Source organism: Perognathus longimembris, chromosome 8 (genome assembly GCF_023159225.1).
Source record: "Perognathus longimembris pacificus isolate PPM17 chromosome 8, ASM2315922v1, whole genome shotgun sequence".
Taxonomy (NCBI): Eukaryota; Metazoa; Chordata; class Mammalia; order Rodentia; family Heteromyidae; genus Perognathus; species Perognathus longimembris.
The window spans coordinates 48,718,061-48,741,951 of NC_063168.1; the positions used below are offsets into that span (position 1 = coordinate 48,718,061).

Sequence of the window (23,891 nt, forward strand, 5' to 3'; positions counted from 1 at the left end):
AAATGTCTGGGAAATAAACATTTACTTCCTGCATAAATTGAAAATGCCTTCTCTTACAAAACTGAATAAATTGTTTAGAGTGCATTCATCCAACAACTGTGGCATTTATAAGCTCCTAACCTAACAATTGGTCTCCCCCACACTCTCGCAAAGCAAAGGTTGACAGTTGGCCAGCTCTGACCATTTGTACACAACTGTCAGCCAACATTGCAGATGTCCCATTCTTAAATATAAATAGACCACCAATGATCATGAGACAGTTGAGCAAAGCTTTCAACACACCCTAAAAAAACATGAAAATAGGAAAATAATCTCAGAGGAAAGATATATCGCTCAGGGAACAGAAAATTTTAGAAATTCAAATGAGTGTTCAGAACCAGGAACAATTAAATACATCATTTTGCAGCCTTACCATGAAACGCAAGTTGTTCGTACTATTATGAAGATGGGAAATTGTGTATGAATATGATTATAGACATTTATGCTCCCATAAGGTGGCTGGGGTTTCAGTCTTCATATTCTGATTCCCTAGTGCTCTTTTTGTCAAACCACAGCTACTCTAGTATTTATAAACTACACATAGAGTACAGAATCATATGAAAACCAGCTCAAACATAAAGAACCACAAATTCTTAGTTGGATTGGTCTTTAGTTCTCTTTCAGCCTAAGAATCTGCATTGGTGACTTACAATCATATTAATATTCATAATAGGAAAAGTTCCAAGTTAGATGTTTGGAAAACCTAAAAAAAAGGAGACAGAGAGCTTAGAGATTAACCGATAGAGATTAAATTTGGAATCTGAGATTCTAACCATGTTCTGCTTATGGGTAGAAAATAATTTGAGTACCTCTGGATGGCTGATTTATTTATAGTAACAACTGAGGATAGGATGATGAATACTATATTAATAAATGTTGAGCCCTGAGTTGCAACTCGCTTAAATAAAGCCTTGCCTTCCTTTTGCATTTCGGAAAAAAAAATAAATAAATAAATGTTGAACAAATGAAATGAAAAAAGGCTTAGAATTTTTCCACAAAAATGCTAATGATAAACTCTGATAAAAAGAAACCACTGCAATTCACAATTTGTATTACAGATTACAATTGTTGGATACTTCACACTGCAGTAATATAAATATGGTCTATCTGATAAAGCTTAAATACTTTAAGAGCCGCTCCAACATTCAGGTACTACAAAAGGTAATACTTTGAATCTGCATGATTATTTCTTTTCATATTTGAGCTAGAAAATAACTTTGCAAAATACTCAAAAAGCAATATGAGACACATTTACGTAAATTCTTACACTCAATATGTGCATTACACTTTAGGTAGAATTCACTACCAATGACTACTAGGTAAGTGAAAAAAAATTGAAATGATCAATTTCCCTAAAACAAAACAAAAAAGACAGCAATAGTATTTTAGGAATGGGCCATGTACAATAACTAAAGACATAAATTCTGAACCTCATATTTGACTTATTGCTAACAGAAGTGTCCTCTGTAGCCAGAATCAATAAAATGGCAGAGGAGAATTTACTACTAAGCTTGGATCACTATACCACCACATATACTCACTGATCCTCTCATTATAGGCACTGGGTACAAACTTGTTCAACAGATTGGTTAATTTCAGTAGAATACCTTAGGTTTTCATATTCACTGATGTGGATAACAATACCGATCAAATATTTCTTCTCCTGATTTTCTGTAAAGACTTTAAATGATTCATCCCCAATCTCCTTACCCCATATACTAGAGTTTGAACTCAGAGCCTTACATTTCCTAAACAGGTACTCTACCACTCAATCCATTCTACCAGTCCTTTTTTGGTTATGTTGGCTATTTTCAACCTAGGATTTTGTTTTAAGTCCAGGCTGGCCTAGATTTTTATTCTCCTATTTATGCTTCTCCTGTAGATTATAAAGATGAGCCACAGCATCCATAGTTGGGATAACAGGTGTGTACCACCATATCCAGTCATTTGTAAGAGCCTTGTGAATTTTAATGCCCAGATTGGCCTCAAGCTGAGATCCTCCAATTCATACCTCCTAAGTAGCTGGAGTTACATTACAGGCTCGAACCACTGCACTAAGATTTTATTATTGTTGTTGCAGTTATTATTATTGCAGTTCTGAGGTTTGAGCTCAGGATCCAAGCTTGCTAGGCAAGTGCTATACCCCTTAAATAAGGAGTCCAGCTCTCCTATAAATGCCATAGAAGACTCATCACCAAGAATTGTTTAATGTTTATGATAATAAATAGTATCTTCACCTATTAACCCTCAAAGTGACATTCAAATTAGCCCATAAAGTCTTACAGGCTCTGCAATATTAGGTGAGCCGGAAGAATAACTGATTTAAATGGTTAATTGGGGTATTACACTGGACTGCTGTGTGACTACATATACTGTATTACCCAGGGACTTCTTATTTCTGGGAGTTACTCCTAGACTGTCTCAGAGAAATTACATTCCTGAAAGGATAACTAAAAGGCAGGGGGAAAAATACAGCATTAGGTATATGCAGTGGCAGGTTATATGAACCACACTCATGTCTAAAGGGAAACCTCTTCGCATATTTCTCCCTTTCCTTTGCACTAAAAATCTAATTTGTAGGAAGTAACATTAAAAAAAACTTGCCTTTTTTCCCTCTGACTCAGAAAACTAAGTAGTAATATTGTAAAGTAGGAAAACTACTTACATCTCAGCTTCCCTGAAGAGTTTATATTTGGCATACTAAGGATATTTCCAACACCATTCCTTAAATTCCTCTAAAGACCTCTCCCACTTACAGCCGCACTTGCCCAAGACTTCAATAAGGCCTTTTCTTCACAAGCTTCAATATTCTACCTTACTTAGAAATTGTGATTGGAAAAAAATAGCTACAAAAATAGTTTTTTAAATGAGTTTTCTACTCCATCTTCAATATGTATTTGAAATTCATCTTGAATTATAAAAATACTCAGATTATGTGATAGATTTTTCCTTACATTTCATGAATATACTTCTTACTGGCCAATAATTACATTTTCATTGACTGCTTCTACGCTTAATCAGTATGTCCCACCAGAAAGATACAAAAGGGCCTGGGGCATAGCTCAGTGGCAGTGTACTTGACCAGCACAAATCAGTTCCTGGGTTCAGTCCTTAGCACCACAAAAGAAAACAGAAGGAAACACACAAGAAAGCAATAACATGTCACTTCCATGTACTAGATACTGTTAGCTATATCACAACAAATCAGAAAAATCTAAAGTTTACTAGCAGTTCTGCTATTTGTTAGCTATCTAATACTGGACATAGTAATCAATTACTCTCAGCTTTAGTACTAAAATATATAGATTAGAAATAATACTAATTAGGTCATAGCCTTACTTCTGTGTTTAAACTAACTAATGGCTATGGCAAATGCTTAGTAACCACAGTTGACACCTGGAGTTAGCTGCCTTTAGCCAACACCAACAAAATACAAAATAACCCTTCCTCCCCCCCAAAAAAATAAAAATAAAATAAAACCCCTAAGAACAAGAACTGTCGCAAAAAAGAGAAGCTGGCCACAATTCCTGGCACAGAGCTAAAGAATCAAATTAGTATTTGCTCAAGAATCTTCAGCTTTGGAGTTGTATCCCTGTGGGAGGAAGAAACAAAACTATTAGAAGCCCTGGATCAGACTGGTCCTAACACAAAGCCAAAGGTTATGGATGGGACCAGACTAGTCTCAGGAATTCAGCATTTGACTCAAGTTAGCATTTAGAGTTAATGCAACAGTTTGCTTTGAAAATATATAATGTTATAGAAATTATTACTACTACATGCGTAATAAATACAACTAACAAACACAGATACTTAACCCTAGACAGTGAGGGATTTTTATGTTGCATGGGTGAAAAGCAGACAGAATAGATGGCTGGACAGATATACTAGAGAATGCAAGGAAGGTGGTATGAGAATCCAATTCAAGAGGCCATATAGAGTTACGGCTAATTATTTGGGCTTTACATACAGAATGCCTGGATTTATTTATTTATTATTATTAGTTTTTGTTGTTGTCATCAGTACCAGGGCTTGAATTTATGTCCTGAATACTGTCCCTGAGTGTTTTGCTCAAGGCTAGTGCTCTACCATTTAGAGTCACAGCTCCACTTCCAATTTTTAAGTGGTTAATTAGAGGTAAGTTTCATGGATTTTCCTGCCTAAGCTGGCTTTGAACGGCAATCCTCAGATCTCAGCCTCCTGAGTAGCTAGGATTACAGCATGAGCCACCAGTGCCCAGCTCAGAAAGCCTGGATTTAAACCTTGGCTTCATCCCTTACACTCTGGTGTGAACTCAGACAAGTTAAATAATTTTTCTGTGCTAATTTTCCTTCTATGTAGATATTGATCTGATTGCTGGAAAAATTTAAATGTATATGTATAAAAGCACTTAGAAGATTTCCTGGAACACAGTAAACTTAAGTTTCCTAATCTATAAAAATAAGGACAGTAAAATTTACAACTTCATGAATGGTTAGATGGTTGAAATAAGGTTTACCTATAAAGTGCTGAATATATAATCAATCAATAAATAGTAGGTATTTTTATTAAGAAAAAGAATTTTCAAATTTGAAAAAACAGTTCATAATAAAATAAAACAGAAAAGATTGTGAAAACTCTTATTTCCATTTTGGAGCTGAATATATGTGCTAGGAAACCATGAGTAACTTGGCATACTTAGCCGTTTTCCAACACGTAAAACACATCTGAATTATTCCATTGCTTAGATCTGTCCAAATAGTTAAGTCATAGATACAAAATACAGACCAAAAAAATGAAAGAGAAAATAAAGCCACAACTAGGACAATAATTTTGAAATATCCCTCTTAACACTCAGTGACAAATAATACGTTAAATCTAATGACATACTGACTCATAATTATGAGGCTACTTATAATTTTACTTATAGAGAAAATAAAATTTTGTAATTTATAAAATTGGATACTCATAAGGAAATTTGCCATGATGTGCCTTTCTAAAGAACAGAAAAAAATGTTGCCATAACATTTACATTTTAAAGGTCAAATAATTGCAGGCCAAGTAAACAGAACTTCCTGGGCTGGGAATATGGCCTAGTAGCAAGAGTGCTTGCCTCGTATACATGAAACCCAAGTTCAATTCCTCAGCACCACATATATAGAAAAGGCCAGAAGTGGTGCTGTGGCACAAGTTGGTAGAGTGCTAGCCTTGAACAAGAAGCCAAGGACAGTGCTCAGGCCCTGAGTTCAAGCCCAGAACTGGCAAAAAAAAAAAAAAAAAAAAAGAACTTCCAATTAGTTCACAAGGAAACCAAGAGAATAAATAAGTTAAGAAAAACAACAGAGGCTGTAGTCAACAATGACAAATGTGAAATGACAATTAAGTAAGCAAGTGAATAAATAAAACACAGAAGAAAGGAGCAAAAGACATTAAACTCTGAGTTAAGTTCACTTACTTGTAGACACTAAAACTAGAATTCTTTCTCAATCTATAATATTTATTCTAATGCCAATAAATAGGCCATACTTGTATCAGGAATTCTGCAAAGTCCATTACTGGGTCATCTTTAAATCAAAGTGAACAGAATAGCTTTAGTCTTAGGCTTAAAGCAAAAAAAAAAGTAAGTACACACACATATATATGTATATATGTATATATATAATATGTATATGGAGGCTTAAATAAAATGATATTCCACTGAATTTTATTAGAACATTTTTAAGAGATTCTTGACTAACAATGAAAGGATGATGTATTTTTGGAGATGTATTACATGTATCAGTCTCCATCCAAAAAGAATGGTATAGAGGTTGAGGATATGGCCTAGTGGCAAGAGTGCTTGCCTTGTACACATGAAGCCCTGGGTTCGATTCCCCAGCACCACATATATAGAAAACAGCCAGAAGGGGCGCTGTGGCTCAGTGGCAGAGTGCTGGCCTTGAGCAAAAAAGAAGCCAGGGTCAGTGCTCAGGCCCTGAGTCCAAACCCAGGACAGGAAAAAAAAAAAAAAAAAAAAGAATGGTATATAAAACACCTGCAAATTCTTCTAATGGGTTTTGAATATAAATAGCATTCATTCACCTATATAAATAGTACTGCCTAGAAACATGTGAGCCACACATTTAATTTTAAATTTCAAGAACATACATTTTAAAAGTGAAAAAAGTAATTTAATATTACCCATTTAACCGAATATCCAAAATATTATCAACAGAATATAAAAATTATTGCTCAAACATTTTACCTTTTCCATAGCGAACATTTAAAAACCAATATATGTTTTACATTTGCAGCACATCTCAATTTAAATGAGCCTCATTTGAAATGTTCAACAGCTACATGTGGCCAGAGGCTACCACATCAAGAAACATAGGTCTAGAATCCAAGCTTCCTGGAATCAGAAACATGGGCTATCTTGTTCACATATCTAACTGTGGGATTGCTGTGGTAACCCTCAACAAGTATGTATCAAATAAATGAATGAACAAACAAATTAGCTTAAAACCATTAGCTTAAAACATCTGCAAGAGCAAAATTTCTGTCCTATAATACTCTAACTACATTATTAGAACTATTAAGAGAGGCATATTACTTTGTTGAATTCAATTCTCATCTTGATGATGGTTTAATTATAAACAGTTAATCAATAGAAATTCCTAAGCAGAGGCATACTTTTAAATACAAAACAAGCACCTTTTACTATGAAAATGGGGTTAGTCTATAATTACTTCAAATGATATTCTTAAGTATTTAAAATATTAAACTGCTATTAAGTAATCCTGTAATAAAATTGAATATGTTATAGCTTTCCTCTCTGGAATGAACTCCAAATTCATCAATCACACCTAACTTTAATATATTTGTAGCATTTGCAAATAATGGTGGTTTTTTTTCCCCCTAATGCCCAATCCACCCTAATAGTAGCAAAAGAATATGCCAAGTACAGTTTCAAATGCTTGGTAAAATGTTACATTGCATTCATTATCTTAAAAACGCTTATTTTCCCCAAACAGGGAAATTAATCTTATATGAAATAATCTCACAAGTAGCTGATAGTTCATAGCAAAGTTTGGGGAGAGAAGCTTACTTTTTCTGCTAAGAGTTCTCGTATCTTGCTTGCTTGAACTCTAAATTTCATGAGCTGAGACTCCAGAGCCATACATCTTTCTTTCCAATTTATTGGTCCTTCTGGCTCAGAAAGCTCTGCCATATTTATTCTAAAAAAGAAAGAAAGCATTCAAACAACACAGTACCTTAGCATTGCAGATAATTCATTAAATAACCCAATGCACATGCTGAAGTCACTATCTCATGCTATCCAGATACTAGTTTTAAATTGTAAGATAAGTTCCAGGACTTACTGTAGCTTATGCAAAGAACTTAGTGAGAGATAAGAAGCCAGAGGTGGAATGGAAGCCCAGTTGCACCACTTAACTTTCCTAAGTCTGTTTCCCAATCTAGAAGAGAGAGATTCTGACAACCATGAGCCATTCTTCCTCATGGGGAGTTGTGGTCAACAACCGAAACATTGCTGTTTCTAAAATAACTTGGGACAGTGTGATAACACAGCACAGCATAGAGTCTTTATTACTTTTGAACTCTGCCCAGTAAAGGAGACTCTTAACTTTTCATCATTTTACCATACCCATAAACTTATAGAAGAATTACAATTTGATTCAATTGGTAGTATGATAAAATAATCTAAAGAAACATCACATCGTGACTATGATTATGGTTTCAGTTCTAAAATTATTACTTACCCACCACTCTAAATTTGTCCAGTCAAGGATAAGTCTCTCAAGACAGAAGTCCTTTGACATATTTAACTAGGTAAGTTACTACTCTCCAGACGAGTTTGCATAATTTTTATTTGGCATAAGAAGAGAAAACATATAATTATGACATTTGGAACCATTTACATTAAGGAAATGTGGACTCAATAGTTTCCATGATATGAACTTTCCCTCTGGAGATTAATCCAGGGAGAAGCACGAAGGGAAGAGGAGGCCAAGGAATTGGTTTTGAAATTCTCAAGTGTTACTTGATTTTGGAAGCCTGATTGTTTCTGGCTCTGAGATTCATGAAAGCAGTTTTAAATATTTGTTAATGTTTTATTAGGCAATTTTTATAACTAGCCTAGAAATATATTTTAGAATTGCTATGAAGTGAAAAAAATTTGCATTAGGAATGGATGTTCTATAGGAGACAAGCCCCAGTCATGAACACATGATGGAGAAACATTCAGAACCCAATGATACTGGAGCTAAAGTGCTCAGTTAAAGGGTCTTCTAGTCTTTTGTTCTGTAATAAATATAGTAAAATTTATTTTCATAGAATTTAGTGGAACAAATCTCCCTCCCTAAATCAATACCTATTTTTTAAAAAACTACATGATACTAAAAACTAGAAGATTCTTTTCTTAGCATATTGTTTTGTGCTTAAGTCAGTTTTCACATTAATACTGACTTAATCACTCAATAATAATTTAGAAAGAAATAAATCGCTATAAACACAACTATTTCCAAAAGCTATAACTTTTGTTAAAATTACTTTAGGCATCTCAAAGCTTCCATATGTCCTCCTATCCATAGTGTATGGAAAATTCATTGTAGAGCTAAAAATGATTCTCTTTTTGTTTCTTTTAGAAACTCAACTCCAGGGGTATTTATTAAAATAAACCATTAATATTTCTATATAAAATTTAATATTTAAATTTATCATTAAAAGTTACTATTGTTTTATATTAGCATTTATTATTAGTGACTTAGGAGTGGATAAATCTTCCTTCCTTCCTCCCTTCTCTCCCCCCGCCTTTTGTGGTCCTGAAGAGATAATGCAATTTTTCATCACAAACTTTTTCTCCATTCTGCTGTTACTTCATTAGCAAGAAAACTTGAAGGAGACAGGGAAAATATAGATACAAATATTAAAAATAAAAAGCAGTTAGATCCAAAATACAACTGGACACAATAACTTATACAGAAGTCTGAGCATTCACACACAGCCAGACTAAAGGAGTACACTCTTACAGGAGGAAACCAAAGACTTAATTCCTCTGAACATTTAAAATACTATTTATTGAAATGAATTCCAGGAATGGAAACATGGGTGTTTTTTGTTACTGGTGGTGTTTGGTTTTGCTTTGGGGTACTTTTTTTCTTTTTAGGGTAGGCAAAGGGAAGCACAGAAAGGGAGGGAAGAAGAGTAAACAAATGTGGTCCTAGTACTCAGTGTATACTATGTGGAAAATGACTTACACAACTGTGAGCAGGGACAGGAGTGGGAAACTAAGAGAAGGTGAAGGAAGAGGTGACATTGTCCAAAAAGGAAATATACTCATTACCTGACTTGCAAAATGGTAATCCCTCTGTATAACACCTTAATAATAACAACAAAATTATATATTTTTAAAAAGCAGCCATTCAAAACAGGTACTTAATTCTTGAACCATTCATTGACCAGGATTGTTGAGATATTCTTCTATATTAAGCACCAAGGAGTCTCTATCCTTTCCTTTTTCCTTTTCTTTCCTCTTTTCCCTACCCTTTTCTACCCTTCCCATCCCTTCTATTTTAGGTAGTACTGTAATTTGAACTCAGGGATTTATGTTTTTATAGCTGGCACTCTACCACTTATACGATACCTTTAGCTCAGGTTTTTGTTGGTTATTTTTGGTGTTGTTGTTTTGTTGTTGTTGTTGTTGTTTTGCCAGTCCTGGGCCTTGGACTCAGGGCCTGAGCACTGTCCCTGGCTTCTTTTCGCTCAAGGCTAGCACTCTACCACTTGAGCCACAGCGCCACTTCTGGCCATTTTCTATATATGTGGTGCTGAGGAATCAAACCCAGGGCTTCATGAGTATGAGGCAAGCACTCTTGCCACTAGGCCATATTCCCAGCCCCTCTTGGTTATTTTTGGAGATAAAAATCTTACAGGCTTTTCTGCCCAGTGTGGTTTTGATCCAAGATCTTCAGGATCTCTGCCTCCTGAGTAACTAGGATTATAGGCATCAGCCAACAGAAAGACTATTTCATGTTGGCTAATTTTTGCATTAAGTTTAGAATAATTTATTTATGGTCTGATATAAAGTGTCTACAGGTGTTCTTTTATTTTGTTTTGTTTGTGGTGCTGTGGATTGAACTCAGAGCCTTGTGCATGCTAGGCAAGTGCTCTACCACTGAGCTATATTCTGTTATTTAAAAATAACATAGAAGGGCTGGAGCATGGCTTAGTGGTATCTTGCTAGCCTAAAAAGTGTGGCAAGGCCTTGAATTCAAATCCTTATAGTACTGCCGAGATTAAGTAATTAACATAGACACAATTTTAGTAAATATAAATAAAGGTAATGTGCCATATGAATAAAAGTAAAGGAAAAATTACATGATCATTTCATTAACATAGAAAAATACATTATAAATCCCCCAAAAACGCATTATAAATCCCAAATCCCCCCCCCCATTTTTTTGGTGCCAGTGCTGGCAATTGAACTTAGGGCCTCAGCTTTGCCCCTAAGCTTTTGTGCTCTACCACTTCAGCCACGGGCACAGTTCTGGGTTTTTGGTACAAAATTCTTTTATAATAAACATATTCAGCATGCTAGCACTAGAAGGGAATTTCCTCACCCTGATAAAGAATATCTACCAAAAAAAAAACAACACAACGAATATAATACTTACTGGTAAGTAACTGAAAGTTTTTGTGCCAGGAAAAGACAAGAATATCTGTTCTCACTACTTCTATTCAACACTGTAGAAGAGATCCACACTCAGGTAAGAAATTAAAATAAGAAAGCATCTAGATTGGAAATAAGGTTAAACCATCTCTATTTGCAGATGACATAATCATATACATCGTTAAGAGGAATCCATCAAAAACTATTAGAATTATTGACTTAAGCAACATTAAAAAAAACAGATAATACACAAAATCAATTGTTCTCTACACTAGCAAGAAAAATCCAAAAATTAAGAAAACATTCCATTTACAGTGGCATCAAAATGAATAACACAGGAATAAATTTAAACAATTGCAAATTTATACCCTAGAAACTACAAAGCATCATTGAAAGATATTAAAGACCTAAATAAATGGAAGAAACTACCTGCTCATTGGGCTGAAAGTGTGGCTCAAGTGGTAAGAGTGCTAGCCCTGTAAGCATGGGGTCCCAAAGAAGGAAGGGAGGGAGGAAGGAAGGAGTGAATAAATGAACAAATTTCATACTCCTGGATTTCAAGAGGGAAGGAAAGAGAAAGAAGAAGAAACTAAATTTGTAAAGATGGGACTACTTTTAAATGAATAAACATAACCAACTTCTACTAATAGTCCAACTGAATGTTTTGCAAAAATTAACAAGTTGATCCTAAAATTATGGAATATATTCTAGAACTACCTAGAATATGTAAAATGATCTTGAAAAATTGAAGATTTAAGTGTTCACATTTTTACACAAAGGTATACTACTCAAGGCTGTACAATACTTACAATGGACAGGCTAATAGATTCATGGAATAAAGTCAAAACTAGTGATAAAACCTCACCTTCAGACTTATAAACAATTGTTTTAGCAAGGGTATAAAAATTACTACTCAGTGGGGAAAGAATAGTATCTTCAATAAATGATGCTGAAGCAGCTGGATATCATATGCAAAAGAATGAACTTAGGACCCCTACTTCATACCAAACACATGAATTAAAACAAAATAGGTCAAAGACCTAGATGTAAGGGTCAAACTTTAAAACTTTTAGAAGAAAACAGGTGTTAATCTTCATGACATAGAATTATGCAACATTTTCTTATGGTCTAAAACAAAGGTAATAAAAAATTCATTGTTAGACCTCATCAAAATTTAAGAATTGTGTGCTTCTAAGGACAGTATCAAAAAAGTATAAATTTGGGACTGGGGATATGGCCTAGTGGCAAGAGTGCTTGCCTCGTATACATGAGGCCCTGGGTTCAATTCCCCAGCACCACATATACAGAAAATGGCCAGAAGTGACGCTGTGGCTCAAGTGGCAAAGTGCTAGCCTTGAGCAAAAAGAAGCCAGGGACAGTGCTCAGGCCCTCAGTCCAAGCCCCAGGACTGGCAAAAAAAAAAAAAAAAAAAAAAGTATAAATTTGTTTGGCATTTGTGGGTCACACCTATAATCCTAGCTACTCAGGAGGCTGAGATCTGAGGATGGTGGTTTAAAGCCAGCCTGGGCAAGAAAGTCCATGAGACTCTTATCTCCAATTTAGTACTCAAAAAGGACCAGAAATTGTGCTGTGGCTCAAGTAGTAGAACACTAACCTTAATCAAAAAGCAGCTCAGCAATAATGCCCAGGCCTGAGTTCCAGACCCACAGAAGACAAAAAAAAAAAAAAAAAGGAAATTGTAAAAATAACCAATAAAATGGGAGGAAAATGTATGCAAATCATATATCTTATAAAGTACTGTGTCTAGAATATGTAAATCATTCATAGACCTCAACCAATAAAAAGATGACCTAATAAAAGTAGGTGAAGTACCCAAATAGACATTTTTTTTTCAAAGAAGAGATAAATGTACTAGGTTAAGTGGCTCAAGCTTATAATCCTAGCTTTTTGGGAGGCAGAGATGTGGGGATCATGGTTTAAGGCCAGCTGAGGGAAAAATATTCAACACTCCAACTCCACCAATAGCTGTGGAGGCCCCTGTCATTCCAGCAATGTGGAAAAGCACAAATAGAAGGATCTCAGCCCAAGCCAGCCTGGCATAAAGTCAGACCCTGTCACAAAATGAATGAAGATGAAGTAGCTCAAGTGGTAGAAAGGCTGCTTTTCAAATGTGAAGCCCTGAATTCAAATCCCAATGTTGCCAAAAAAGAGAGAGAGAAAAGGAATATACATATATACATATGTGTGTATGTATGTACATGTCAATGAGCATGTAAAACTATGTTCAGCATCATTACCTTATATAAAGGAAAGTGAAAAATCAAATACTCTACTTCTCACCAAATAGGACAGATGTAACAAAAATGAAAAGGAACACATACAAACAAGTGTTGATGAGAATGTAGGGAAGCTAGAGCCCTCATTACATTGCTGGTGGTATTGAAAAAAATGTTAGAGCTACTTTGTAAATAGTTCTTCAAAAATTTATACCTAAAGTTACTCTATGACCCAGCAATTCCAGTGCTCTTAAGAACAAACCCATGGAAATTAAAACACTGTCCACACCAAAACTAGTACACAATGTTCATAGCACCATTATTTACAATAGCTGAAATGTGGAAACAACCCATGTCCACCGTGTGATGAATGAATAAACAAAACGTGATCTATACAATGGGACATTATTCAGCCATATAAATGGAATAAAGGACAATTACATTCTACAACAATGAATGAACTTTGAAAACAGTATGCTAAGTAAAACATGCCAGACATAAAAAGGCTATATTCTGCCATTTCTATAACAGGTACAGAATAGACAAATCCAAAGAAACAGCAAGTAGGTTAGTGGTTGGCAAGAGTTGTGAGGGGAAGGCAATGAGGACTGACTACTAAATGGGTGTGGAGTCTCTTTTCCAGGGTGAGGAAAATTCAAGAATTAAGGAGTATACAACCTTGCAAATATACTAAAAAAATACTTAAAAAGTCCTGAACTATATACTTTAAAAGGGTAAGTTTTGTGGTTCCTGAAGTAAACCTCCATTTTTTTTAATTTTTTATTTATTTTTTTATTTTTTGGCCAGTCCTGGGGCTTGGACTCAGGGCCTGAGCACTGTCCCTGGCTTCTTTTTGCTCAAGGCTAACACTCTGCCACTTGAGCCACAGTGCCACTTCTGGCCATTTTCTGTGTATGTGGTGCTGGGGAATTGAACCCAGGGCCTCATGAATATGAGGCAGGCACTCTAGCCACTAGGCCATATCCCCAACCCGTAAACCTCCATTTTTAAAAAGCATAACACAGGAGGCTGGTGGCTCATGCCTAGCTATTTAGGAGACTGAGATCTGAGGATTGCGGTTCAAAGCCAGCCAGGGAAGGAAAGGCCATGAGACTCTTATCTCCAACTAACCACCCAAAACTGGAAAAGGCACTGTGGCTCAAGTGGAGAGCACTAACCTTGAGCTGAAGAGCTTAGGGACAGGGCCCAAGCCCAGAGTTCAAATCTCACCACCGACCAAAAAATAAATAAAATTATTTTTTTAAAAATGAATTTAATTTATCAATGAATAAAGAAAAAGTAGAAATTTGGATGGATGCATACTAGGTCCACATTTACAAATTTCATTATGTGTGTTTATCTCTTCCAAGAATTTCACCATTAATTCTAATAACTCAAAGATAACCGTTAACTTCAAATGTGAAAATATTGAACATATATCTTAGGTAATTTGCTCGGAAGAAACTACAATAAATAAATTCAAAGTTGAACACACCTGTTTATTTCTTAAGTTATGGCAATTGTATGTCTTATAATGAAGTAGTAAAGCCTTGAGAATTACTAAATTGGCATTCCCTATTAATTGGGTCCTAATTTTTTAAAACCCCAAACCGTAGATTGGTTTGCTGACGATCCACAATACAATCTAGACCCTTGATTTCCTTGTTTCTGTTAGTTAACACACATGAAGTAACTGTTGTGTGAATGCCCCGACCCTGAGTAGTTAAGAATTCTTTTTTTTTTTTTTTTGAGCAATATCCATCCCCCTTTTTTCAATATATCTTATATTACGAAACTACACCACTTTGGGAGCTACAGCAATTTCTAAATAAACGTTTCCACATTTTGATTTAGAAAGTGCTCTACCTTCTTTATAGGGGCCCCGGGGGGGGGGGGAATCTTAGTTTTCCAGATACCTCCAATGACTTTTGGAAATATTTACGGACACAAAATCAACTGTTTATAATTATAGAGTGAATGCTCTTTTCTTTGAGTCTCTGACTTCCTGTTTCGCTTCCAAATCCCAAAAAGGAAAGAAAAAGAATTCATGTCTTTAGGCTTAGGCTGATGAAGTCTGGGGGGGTCAACCTCTCATTTTCTTTTCCTCTCCTTAAGAAACAGCTAAACGGGGGGGAGGGGGTACGTAATGGTGTTTCTTTTTATTTATTTATTTATTTTCCTCTCAAAAGCAGCAAACATGTCTTTCTTAACCAGACTGAGGGATGCCTTGTTCAAAGTCGCTGACCACCGCCACCTCTGCACCCAGTCTTGGGCCACGCCTGCCCTTCATTGGCAAGGCCAGGACAGCCTACTTTCTTCAGCTGGACCCACACTCCTGGGCGGGGGGTGGGGGGTGGGGGGGCACACACGGCTTGCAAAGATTGGGATTTTGCCTGCAGGTAGCACCGCACCGAGCGCTCCCGGTGCCAAGGGTTCCACCTCCCTTCCCGCCCCACTCGGCCCACGGCAAACCGGGGCTTAGAATGAAGACTGCGGTACGCACGTCAGGGGCAGCGTGGCCTCCGGGGAAGTCGCTTTGGGGCGCTCGGCCGATGCCCGCAGCTCAGGTGTCAAGAGTTGGAGAAGTTCGTTGGTTCCCGTCCCCGGGCTCACAGCGGAGCTCCCCCGAAGCCAAGGCCGCGCCGCGGCATCGTGAACGGCGTGGGTCCCTCCACGCGGGGACGCGGGGCTGCCCCGCTGCGCCCCCAGCACCGCCCGCCAGGTGCCCGAGCCCCGGGCCCCGGGTTTTCAAACAAAACGTCACAGGAGCCCCGGGACGTAGGGCTGCGGACCGCCTCCCCCGCCTCCCCCAGCCCATCCTGCAGATGACGGGGGGACGCGGACCGCGGCTGCCACCCGAGGCGTGGGGCCGCGTCCGGCGCCCGCCCGCTCCGCCCTCCCGCCCGCTGCACGCCCGCTCTGTACGCCGCCCCCATCTCGGCTCGGAGCCCCCAAGACACAGCGCGCTCTTGGGGGGCGGGGACCCTGGGGGCGGGGAGGAAGAAGCCCGGAGGTGTCCCCTAGCTCCCAGCCCTTCCCATCTGCCTACCTCTGCTGCAGGATCTGGCGGCGGCACCCCAACTCCTATCCGTGACTGGTCCAAGCTCCCGGACTCTCCGGTCTTTTAGCCTGCTCTGATCCCTCTTGGAGCCCCGAGCGGGTAGGGCACCGCCTCTTCTATAGATTGGCAGCTAGGATAGCCAATCGGATGCCTCAGCAGACCACCTGGCGTCACTGGAGGGTGTAGCTGTAGTTTTGGCTCTTCCCACTCTCTACCCTGAGTGGAAATTGGGAATTCTGTGCCAAGAGTACCCTCAAATCTTCATCCTACCCTTGGATCTCAGATCGTGTTATAGCGGTAGGTCACCTTCCCTTTCACTCCCTTTGCCTCGAATGAACGGCTGTACCAACCTCTTCCCAGTCTTCCAGCCTGAATTTTCTCCTCTTGCCAATCAACTCTTCATCCTCCTGCGAGTTTAATAGTCCTTAAAAAGTTTTGATATACGTTTTGCCAAATACCTTTACTGATTTCCTGTTGCTTAAATTATCAAGAACAAGATCCCCCTTCCCTGCTATCAAGTGCTCCATCTTAAGTATTCAAGTTTAGTTTTCGTAGCTGCCTTTTCACACCTCTCAGACAAGAGCTATGTACCTCCCCTGCAAGGAAACACACTGGGCACCCTTATGTGCTATTTTCTTTCTTTCTTTTTTTTTTAAACTATGATAATGGTGGCTTTTATTTTAAGCCATTGAATTTGAAAGTAACAGTGCTAGAAATATATTTTTTAGCTTTGGTTTTATTTATGGGCCTAATATTAGTTCCATCTTTAGAAGGCACATAAAATCATTTAGGCCCAGTAAAATGGCATGAAGTTACTGATTTGCATTTACCTGCCATTTTTTTTTGTTGTCAAGATGATGTACAGAGAAGTTACAGTTACATACCTAAGGTAGTGAATACATACATATTTCTTGTCATACTTGTTATCCCCTTCCTCATTTTTCTCCCTCCTTCCCTCCCCCCAGGCTTATGTGCTATTTTTCAATTCCCTTACCTTTAAAAGTACAATCTATTCCTAAAACATGTCTCACAAACAACTCTGTGACTATGCCTGTTGCCCCACTTAGTAGACATTTCTTGTTTGTTCCCTGTGTATCTCGATTTGTGCCCATCTTGGCACTTACTCATTCTACCTTATGTAGCATCCATTATCTGTCTATTATAGAGAGCAAGGATTTGAGTTCTTTCTTTTCCTATCCTCCTAAGCACCAGTACAGAGATTATTGCATAAGTAGATGAATGATAACATAGGTCTAGTTGAATTTCACATCCCAAGCTGGAATCTACAGAGGTCAGGGAGAGGGTAATTTTTGTATATTATAGATAATCTTTCCTCAGGTCACAAAACTAAGTCACACAAATTATTCTCTTTGATTCATGGTTGGCCAATAGAAGGTAACAGAAGGTTTTTTCCACTTCAATTTTTTGGTTTTGGCTTATCTCATATAGAAAAAAAAATACAGAAATTTAGAAAGTCTCTCTGAGGGAAGGCAATAAATGAAAACAAGTAAAAGGCCAGCAAGCGAGTATCAGGCTTCCATATTTCTTCCAGATGAGCACTAATTTTGGACTGGATCCCAGACTACCCCCACACATCAAATTCCTTTTGCCTTCTGTGGAAGCTGATGATGCATATCATATGAAAAATTGTCTCCAAACAGCCCTGGCAAACAAGCAGGCTGATCTGGGCTTATTTTACAGAGCAGACAGGAGGAGTTAAATAAACAGAGTTTAAGTATCTTGCATAATTTAACGCAGGAAGTCAGTAGAGACCAAGGGGGAGAAAGAGAGAAAGAATGCCAAAATAGAATCACTTCCGTTTGTGAGTCAAAAATACTAAACAGACTAGGAGAACTGAGTGAATAAAATCAGTCATGAAAAGCAGCTTTCTAAACAGGGCGGCTGCCACTCTTGTAAGACTCAGCCAACGTTTACTTACTGTCACCTTTTCCTAGAAACATGACAAACTGAATTTGTTTGGCTGTGAAGAAGAAAAGTGGACCAGCATCCTGTTTCTGGCTAGGCAATAATAATAATATGGAATATAATAATTATATGGAATATTATTGGGCATTAAAAAGAAATTACATCCTGATATCTGATACACATTGGATAAGCTTTGAAAACATCATGCTAAATGAAAGGAGCCACTCAGAAAAACAGTATGTATTCTATGATTCCCTTTATATGAGACGATCAGAAAAGGCAAAATCATAGTCAAAGTAGATTACTGGTTGTCCTGGACAGCCTTGGCCAATCATGGCCAAGTGAAGTGAGGTTGCTTTTTGGTTAATGAAAGCAATAATAATAATTAATAAAAAAGCATGGTACTAGGTACACAACTCTATAAATATACTAAAACCTATAAACATGTACAATTTAGATGGGTACATTGTATGCTATAGGACCTGGTTAAAAAGTAGGTTCAAGATCAATCTGGGAAGGGACTAAGGTTTTGCATTTCTAACAAGCCCTAGGGATACATTTTTAAAATTTTAAGTAGTCAAATACAAAGAGATTTCAATTCAACATGTCAATGTATGAATACAGTGCGTCTTGATCAATGTCACCTCTTTCATCATTCTCCCCTTTTTAGATATATTTTGAGCCGCAAGGTTGCAATGACATTATTCCAAGAGTGGGAATCCATGGAAATCTTTGAAGTATTGAACATCACATGTGGCAAAGAGTATAGAGAGTGGAGTAGAAAAAAAAAAAAAAAAGCACCAACTCCCTAACTGGCCATGCTGGTGGCAGCTTCATTGCAGAGGTGGTATGCAAAAGCAACGAGTGACCAAAGCTAGGTTTAAGGGGAGCTTCATCTAGTGTGGTGAGAAGGAGGGACAATCAGGAGGTGAAGGAACTATGAGATGAAGAGAGGACCTTGGTGCTCATGGTGAAAATAAAATGGAGGCTGCGTGAGAAAGGGAAAGTTTTGGAGCTGACAATAGTAGCAGGTGGCAAGTACAGCAGGCCCTGGCACGCAAAACAGACACTGGCCCAAGTGCTTTAGCCCTTATAATCACGTGGAAACTTAGTAATAGTTGTACAATTATCATTCCCACCTAACAGATGGTATTATTGGGTTCCCAAAAGGTTAAAGAACTGGCCAAAGTTAAGAGTAAAACTGGAATTTCTGGCTTCACAGAAACGACTGGTATTTCTGATATCTTAACTGCTTTTAAGAAATGGAATCCATACAGTCTGACAATTGGTTAGAAGGAAGAAATGATCGGATTGGGAGTATTTCTCTGCATTACTGGAAAATGATGGTGCATTTAACCAAAGTAGGAAAGCAAAGAACTGGTTAAGGGGAAGAAGAATGAGCTCTGGCCTGAGGTGGTAAGCACACCTTGGAATATCAGTAAAATATCCAGGAAAGCACAGAAGAAAATTAGTCAGGCTCAATAGAGGAAACCAGCTTGGGTTTGGGTATCTATTTTATGGTAATCTGCACAGACTAGAGATTATGTAAATTGTTGAATGTTTCCTGGACACTCCGCATACTGAGAACAGGCCAGAGGAGTTAGAAAGAACAGAGATAAGGAATGGGTAAATACCAGGGAAGAAGAGGCTACCGCTTTAATCCAACCACACATGAAACAAAGAGGGAGAAGATACTGGCTCCACTAAAATGAGCATGTGGCTTCTAGAGCAGAGTGGGAACTCCACCAACTGAGGAAATACCTCAAACACAAGGGAAGAGATTGTTGTAGAAAAGAAAAGAAGACTGGTAGAAACAAACTTTCCCCAGCTGATTGGAGTACATGACTAGAGAGCTCAGCAAAGCCTGGTACAAAGGAGCCCTGGAAACAAGAGGACAATCTAGTCCTCCTAGTGAAGTGAGCCATGGAGATGGCTTCATTGGTGTATGTCCATGTTGGTTCTGCATAATGTCAAAATACCGGAGGTAGGTAAACAAAAGAGGTTAATTCAACTCACAGATTTGGAGACTAACAGTCCAAGATGAGAGGCCCCATTGATTTAGACTCTCCTGAGGACCTTCTGTCTATGTCACTGCATTGAAGATGACATTGTGGTGAGAGACAAGAAGAAATCACATGGTGAGACTGGAAGCAAGACTCTGCGGGAAGGCCAGTCTTACTTTCACCAGGACTGCAGTTTGAACTCAGGGCCTTGTGCTTGCATTGCTGGTATTCTAACACTTGAGTCCAGTCCACTTTTTTGCTGGTTATTTTAGAAACTGAGTCTCATGGACTTCTGGATTTCAGCCTTCTGAGTAGGATTACATGTGTGATCACCAGTGTCTGTCTGTCTGTCTGTCTGTCTCTCTCTCTCTCACACACACACGCATATAACTCACTCTCAAGGCAACACACCTACTCTTAGTAAACCCAACCTTTGTTTCCTGAGACAGCACAAAGGTGGAGTCCCCCCTAACCAAATAGTGACACATGGTTCACCTTTTAAAAGCTCTGTCATGTCAACATCATCACTGGGGGTTAAGCTTCTAGCATATGAGACTGTGAGACAAACCATACCTGAACCATAGCAATACATCCCACTTCCCTAGGAATAATGGCTTGCTCAACCATTTAGGTCTACAAGGAAAGCAAAACTATACCAGGTAAAGTGAGCCCCCACTGTGTGGGAGCAGTAGCCATATGTGCTACTGTGCCAGGGCCAGAACTGTTGGGGCTTATGAGTTTAATGAGCATTGGTAAGATCATGAAGAGAAAGCAAGTGTGTACAGAGAACAAAGTGAAGTGCAGAGCAGAACTTATTTTGAGCATCACTTGTTTCCAGACATCTGAAAAGAGGAAAAGAACTGTACAATCCAATGGGGGGATACTCAGAAATGGCTTGCTAAGTATTCATGAAGTTTAAGAAACACACACACACACACACACACACACACACACACACAGAACCAACAACAACAAAATGCACTGAAAATAAAAGTCATGAAGGAAAATGGTGACCATCAGTAGAAAAGTGATAAATATGAACAGATGAAGTTAGTACCTAGCGGTCAGAGGCAGTCATTCTGGTACATAATTTTAATAAAACTGATAACTCTGTTTCTATCTCTTAGTCTATGTCTCAGGCTCTTTGTCTGTCTAGCTAGCTATAATAATAAAAATAAAGAAGAAGGAGAAGGAGGAGGAGGAGGAGGAGGAGGAGGCGGCGGAGGTTTATGTTGAAAGTATAAGAACAAAGACCACAACAAAAATGAGCATGATATCTCCTGAAAAGATGTGGTAGAGGAACATTGTTGTGTTCTGTATAGTAACCATAAAATTATAAGGGATTTTCAAAATGCCTTGAAGAATGCTACAGTCCCCTGGATGGTAACAAGTAGTGGCACTCAGGAGGTGGGAGTTGAACAGGGCAAAGCTTGGTTAATCAGAAGGAACTGGTTGCCCCATTGTTGAGTGGGGGTGAGGCTGGAGCTCTGAACCAGGTCCATGGGAGGCACTAGTCTGTGAGCATGAGGGAGACTGAGTCATCTTGGCCAGTTGTAGGTTAAGAGATCTTAGCATCAGTTGAATCTCTAATACTAATAGCTAATATTGCGTATTAAGGAACAAGATCTTAATGTATGTCTCTCATTTCCACTCCTATCCCTGCCTACAGACTATACTACGAAGATTTCAGGACACCTTTGGTAGGGTAGTTAAAAGGATAGTTGTTTCCAGTGAACTGACTAAAGTACAATTCTAGTGCATTTGACAGATATTATAAGCCTGCAAGGTGCATCTATTTGAAAAGTAGTGGATACACTGTAGGAAATTCCTGAGAGGTAAGAGTGGGAGCTGTGGGAAGATGATGCGAGGGCAATGTAAAAGTGAGACAGGCTTTATACTCAATGTACATTATGTAAAAATTAAACCATTTGGGATAAGTATGGGATAAGGAAAGATGGAGCAGAAAGATAGAAAGGATGACATCAAGACCCTTGATACTTAAAATTTTACTTCTGGATTGAAACCCTTTGTACAACTACTTAATTCAAATTAATAAATATAAAGTTTTGAAAAAGTGAGACAGGGCTGCATGTAGGAACAGGAGAGTCAACATCCTGTTGTTCTCAAAAGGTGAGCTTCTCTCTAAACCTACTCAACATAACTTGAGATGGCTTGGCAACAACATTCTGAACTTATGATTGAAATGAGAAAGCAATTATTTGTATCTCTAGGGTTTTTTGTTGTTGTTTTTGTTTTCTGTTGGTTGTGGGGTCTGAATTTGAGGCCTGGGTGCCCTCCCTGAGCCTCTTTGTGCTCAAGGCTAGCAACTCTATGATGTGAGCCACAGCGCCATTTCTGGTTTTGAGTGGTTGAGATAAGAGTCTCATAGGGACTTTTCTGCCGGGCTGGCTTCAAACTATGACCCTCAGATCTCAACCTCCTGAATAGCTAAGATTACAGGCACAAGCCATGGGTGCCCACCCTGTATCTCTGTTTTTTAATGTCTTTTCCTTTCCTTAATAAAATTCACATGGTAGCTTTACACTTTGAACTTTATCACTACAATTCTGTTATATGCATAAATCGGTACTTCTTGAAAAACTCATGTCAAAACTTCTTAAGAAATGTTCCTTTGCCATTTTGTTTTGGAGTTTATTATAAAAGTGATATATTGGGGGCTGGGGATATGGCCTAGTGGCAAGAGAGCTTGTCTCGTATACATGAGGCCCTGGGTTCAATTCCCCAGCACCACATATACAGAAAACGGCCAGAAGTGGCGCTGTGGCTCAAGTGGCAGAGTGCTAGCCTTGAGCAAAAAGAAGCCAGGGACAGTGCTCAGGCCCTGAGTCCAAGGCCCAGGACTGGCAAAAAAAAAAAAAAAAAAAAAAAAAAAGTGATATAAACTCATCTTCACTGGATAGTATGAAAAGATATAGAGAACAAGAAAGAAAACCAATTATCTACAACCCCTCACTCATAAATACTCTGTAATTTTCAGTCTTTAAAAAATACATACATTGATTTGCCTTAATATATGAAATTATAATGGGTTTACCATTTTACATGCCATTGCAGTTATTTTCCTTGTTTTTATTTATTATTTGGAAACTTTTCTCTTTTCTTTTTTTTTTACAACTGAGTCTCAATAAGTAGCTCAAACTGCCCATGAACTCTCAATTCTCCTGCTTCCACTTCCCAAATATAGAGATTAGAGGTGTGGACCACTACACTCAGCAGAAAAATAATTTTTTTAGTGATTTGTTACTATAGAGTTCCCTAATGTATTTAACCATTATCTTTCTATTGTAAAGTTAGGTAATTATTATGTTAGGAAGCCTTTGTCTTTTATTATGTCACATTAAAAATACTTCATCCTTTTAAATAGAATGCTGTTCAGTTTTATTCTATCTGTACTTAAAATTCTAAGAAGAAAACTTCTCTTTCATCTGATCTTCACATTGTTGTACTCCAGTTGTCAGTTCTCAGCTTTTACCTTAACTGAGGGAACAGCAGCATCTGACAAGTCTGATCACACCCAACGGAGAAAGACAAAAGTAGCCCTCAAAATCTGAAAAGTAATCTGTTAGTCCTAGCTACTTGGAAGATAAAGAGTCATAGTTCAAGGCCAGCCCATGCAAAATGTCTGGGCTCCACCAATGGCTGGGCTCTACCAGTGGCTGGACAGCACGGCACCTGCCTGTCCCTGAAGCTACTTGGGAATATACAAATTGGATGACCCACATCCCAGACAGGACACAGGCATAAAATAAAACACAAATTTGAAAATAACCAATGCAAAAACAAGATAATGGAATGACTCAAGTGATAGAGTACCTGCCTAGAAAACGTGAGGCCCTGAGTTAAAATCTCAGCACCACAAAAACATCTGAGTAGTCTGACATTTCATCTCAAATTTGGGCTGCTAGAGAGAGATACTAGATGTCACAGCTATGGTATTCTATTGGACAAGAACCATTTCA

At 38.1% G+C, this 23,891-nt stretch overlaps 1 protein-coding gene across 7 annotated transcripts in view; it reads right to left on the reverse strand.

Annotated features, from left to right (window-relative positions):
- The window catches only part of Plekhh2 (pleckstrin homology, MyTH4 and FERM domain containing H2), a 103,273-nt gene extending 87,199 nt beyond the window's left edge, over positions 1-16,074 (reverse strand). For all 7 annotated transcript variants that reach the window (XR_007211911.1, XM_048353032.1, XM_048353029.1 and 4 more), the window contains exons 1-2: positions 15,971-16,074; positions 7,103-7,232 (exon numbers count right to left, since the gene is read on the reverse strand). Coding sequence is in view for 6 of the 7 variants with exons in the window: in XM_048353032.1 (XP_048208989.1) it covers positions 7,103-7,225 (123 nt within the window). In the remaining variant the exon portion in view is untranslated. The remainder of the gene's footprint in view (positions 1-7,102; positions 7,233-15,970) is intronic.
- Between the last annotated feature and the right edge of the window lie 7,817 nt (positions 16,075-23,891).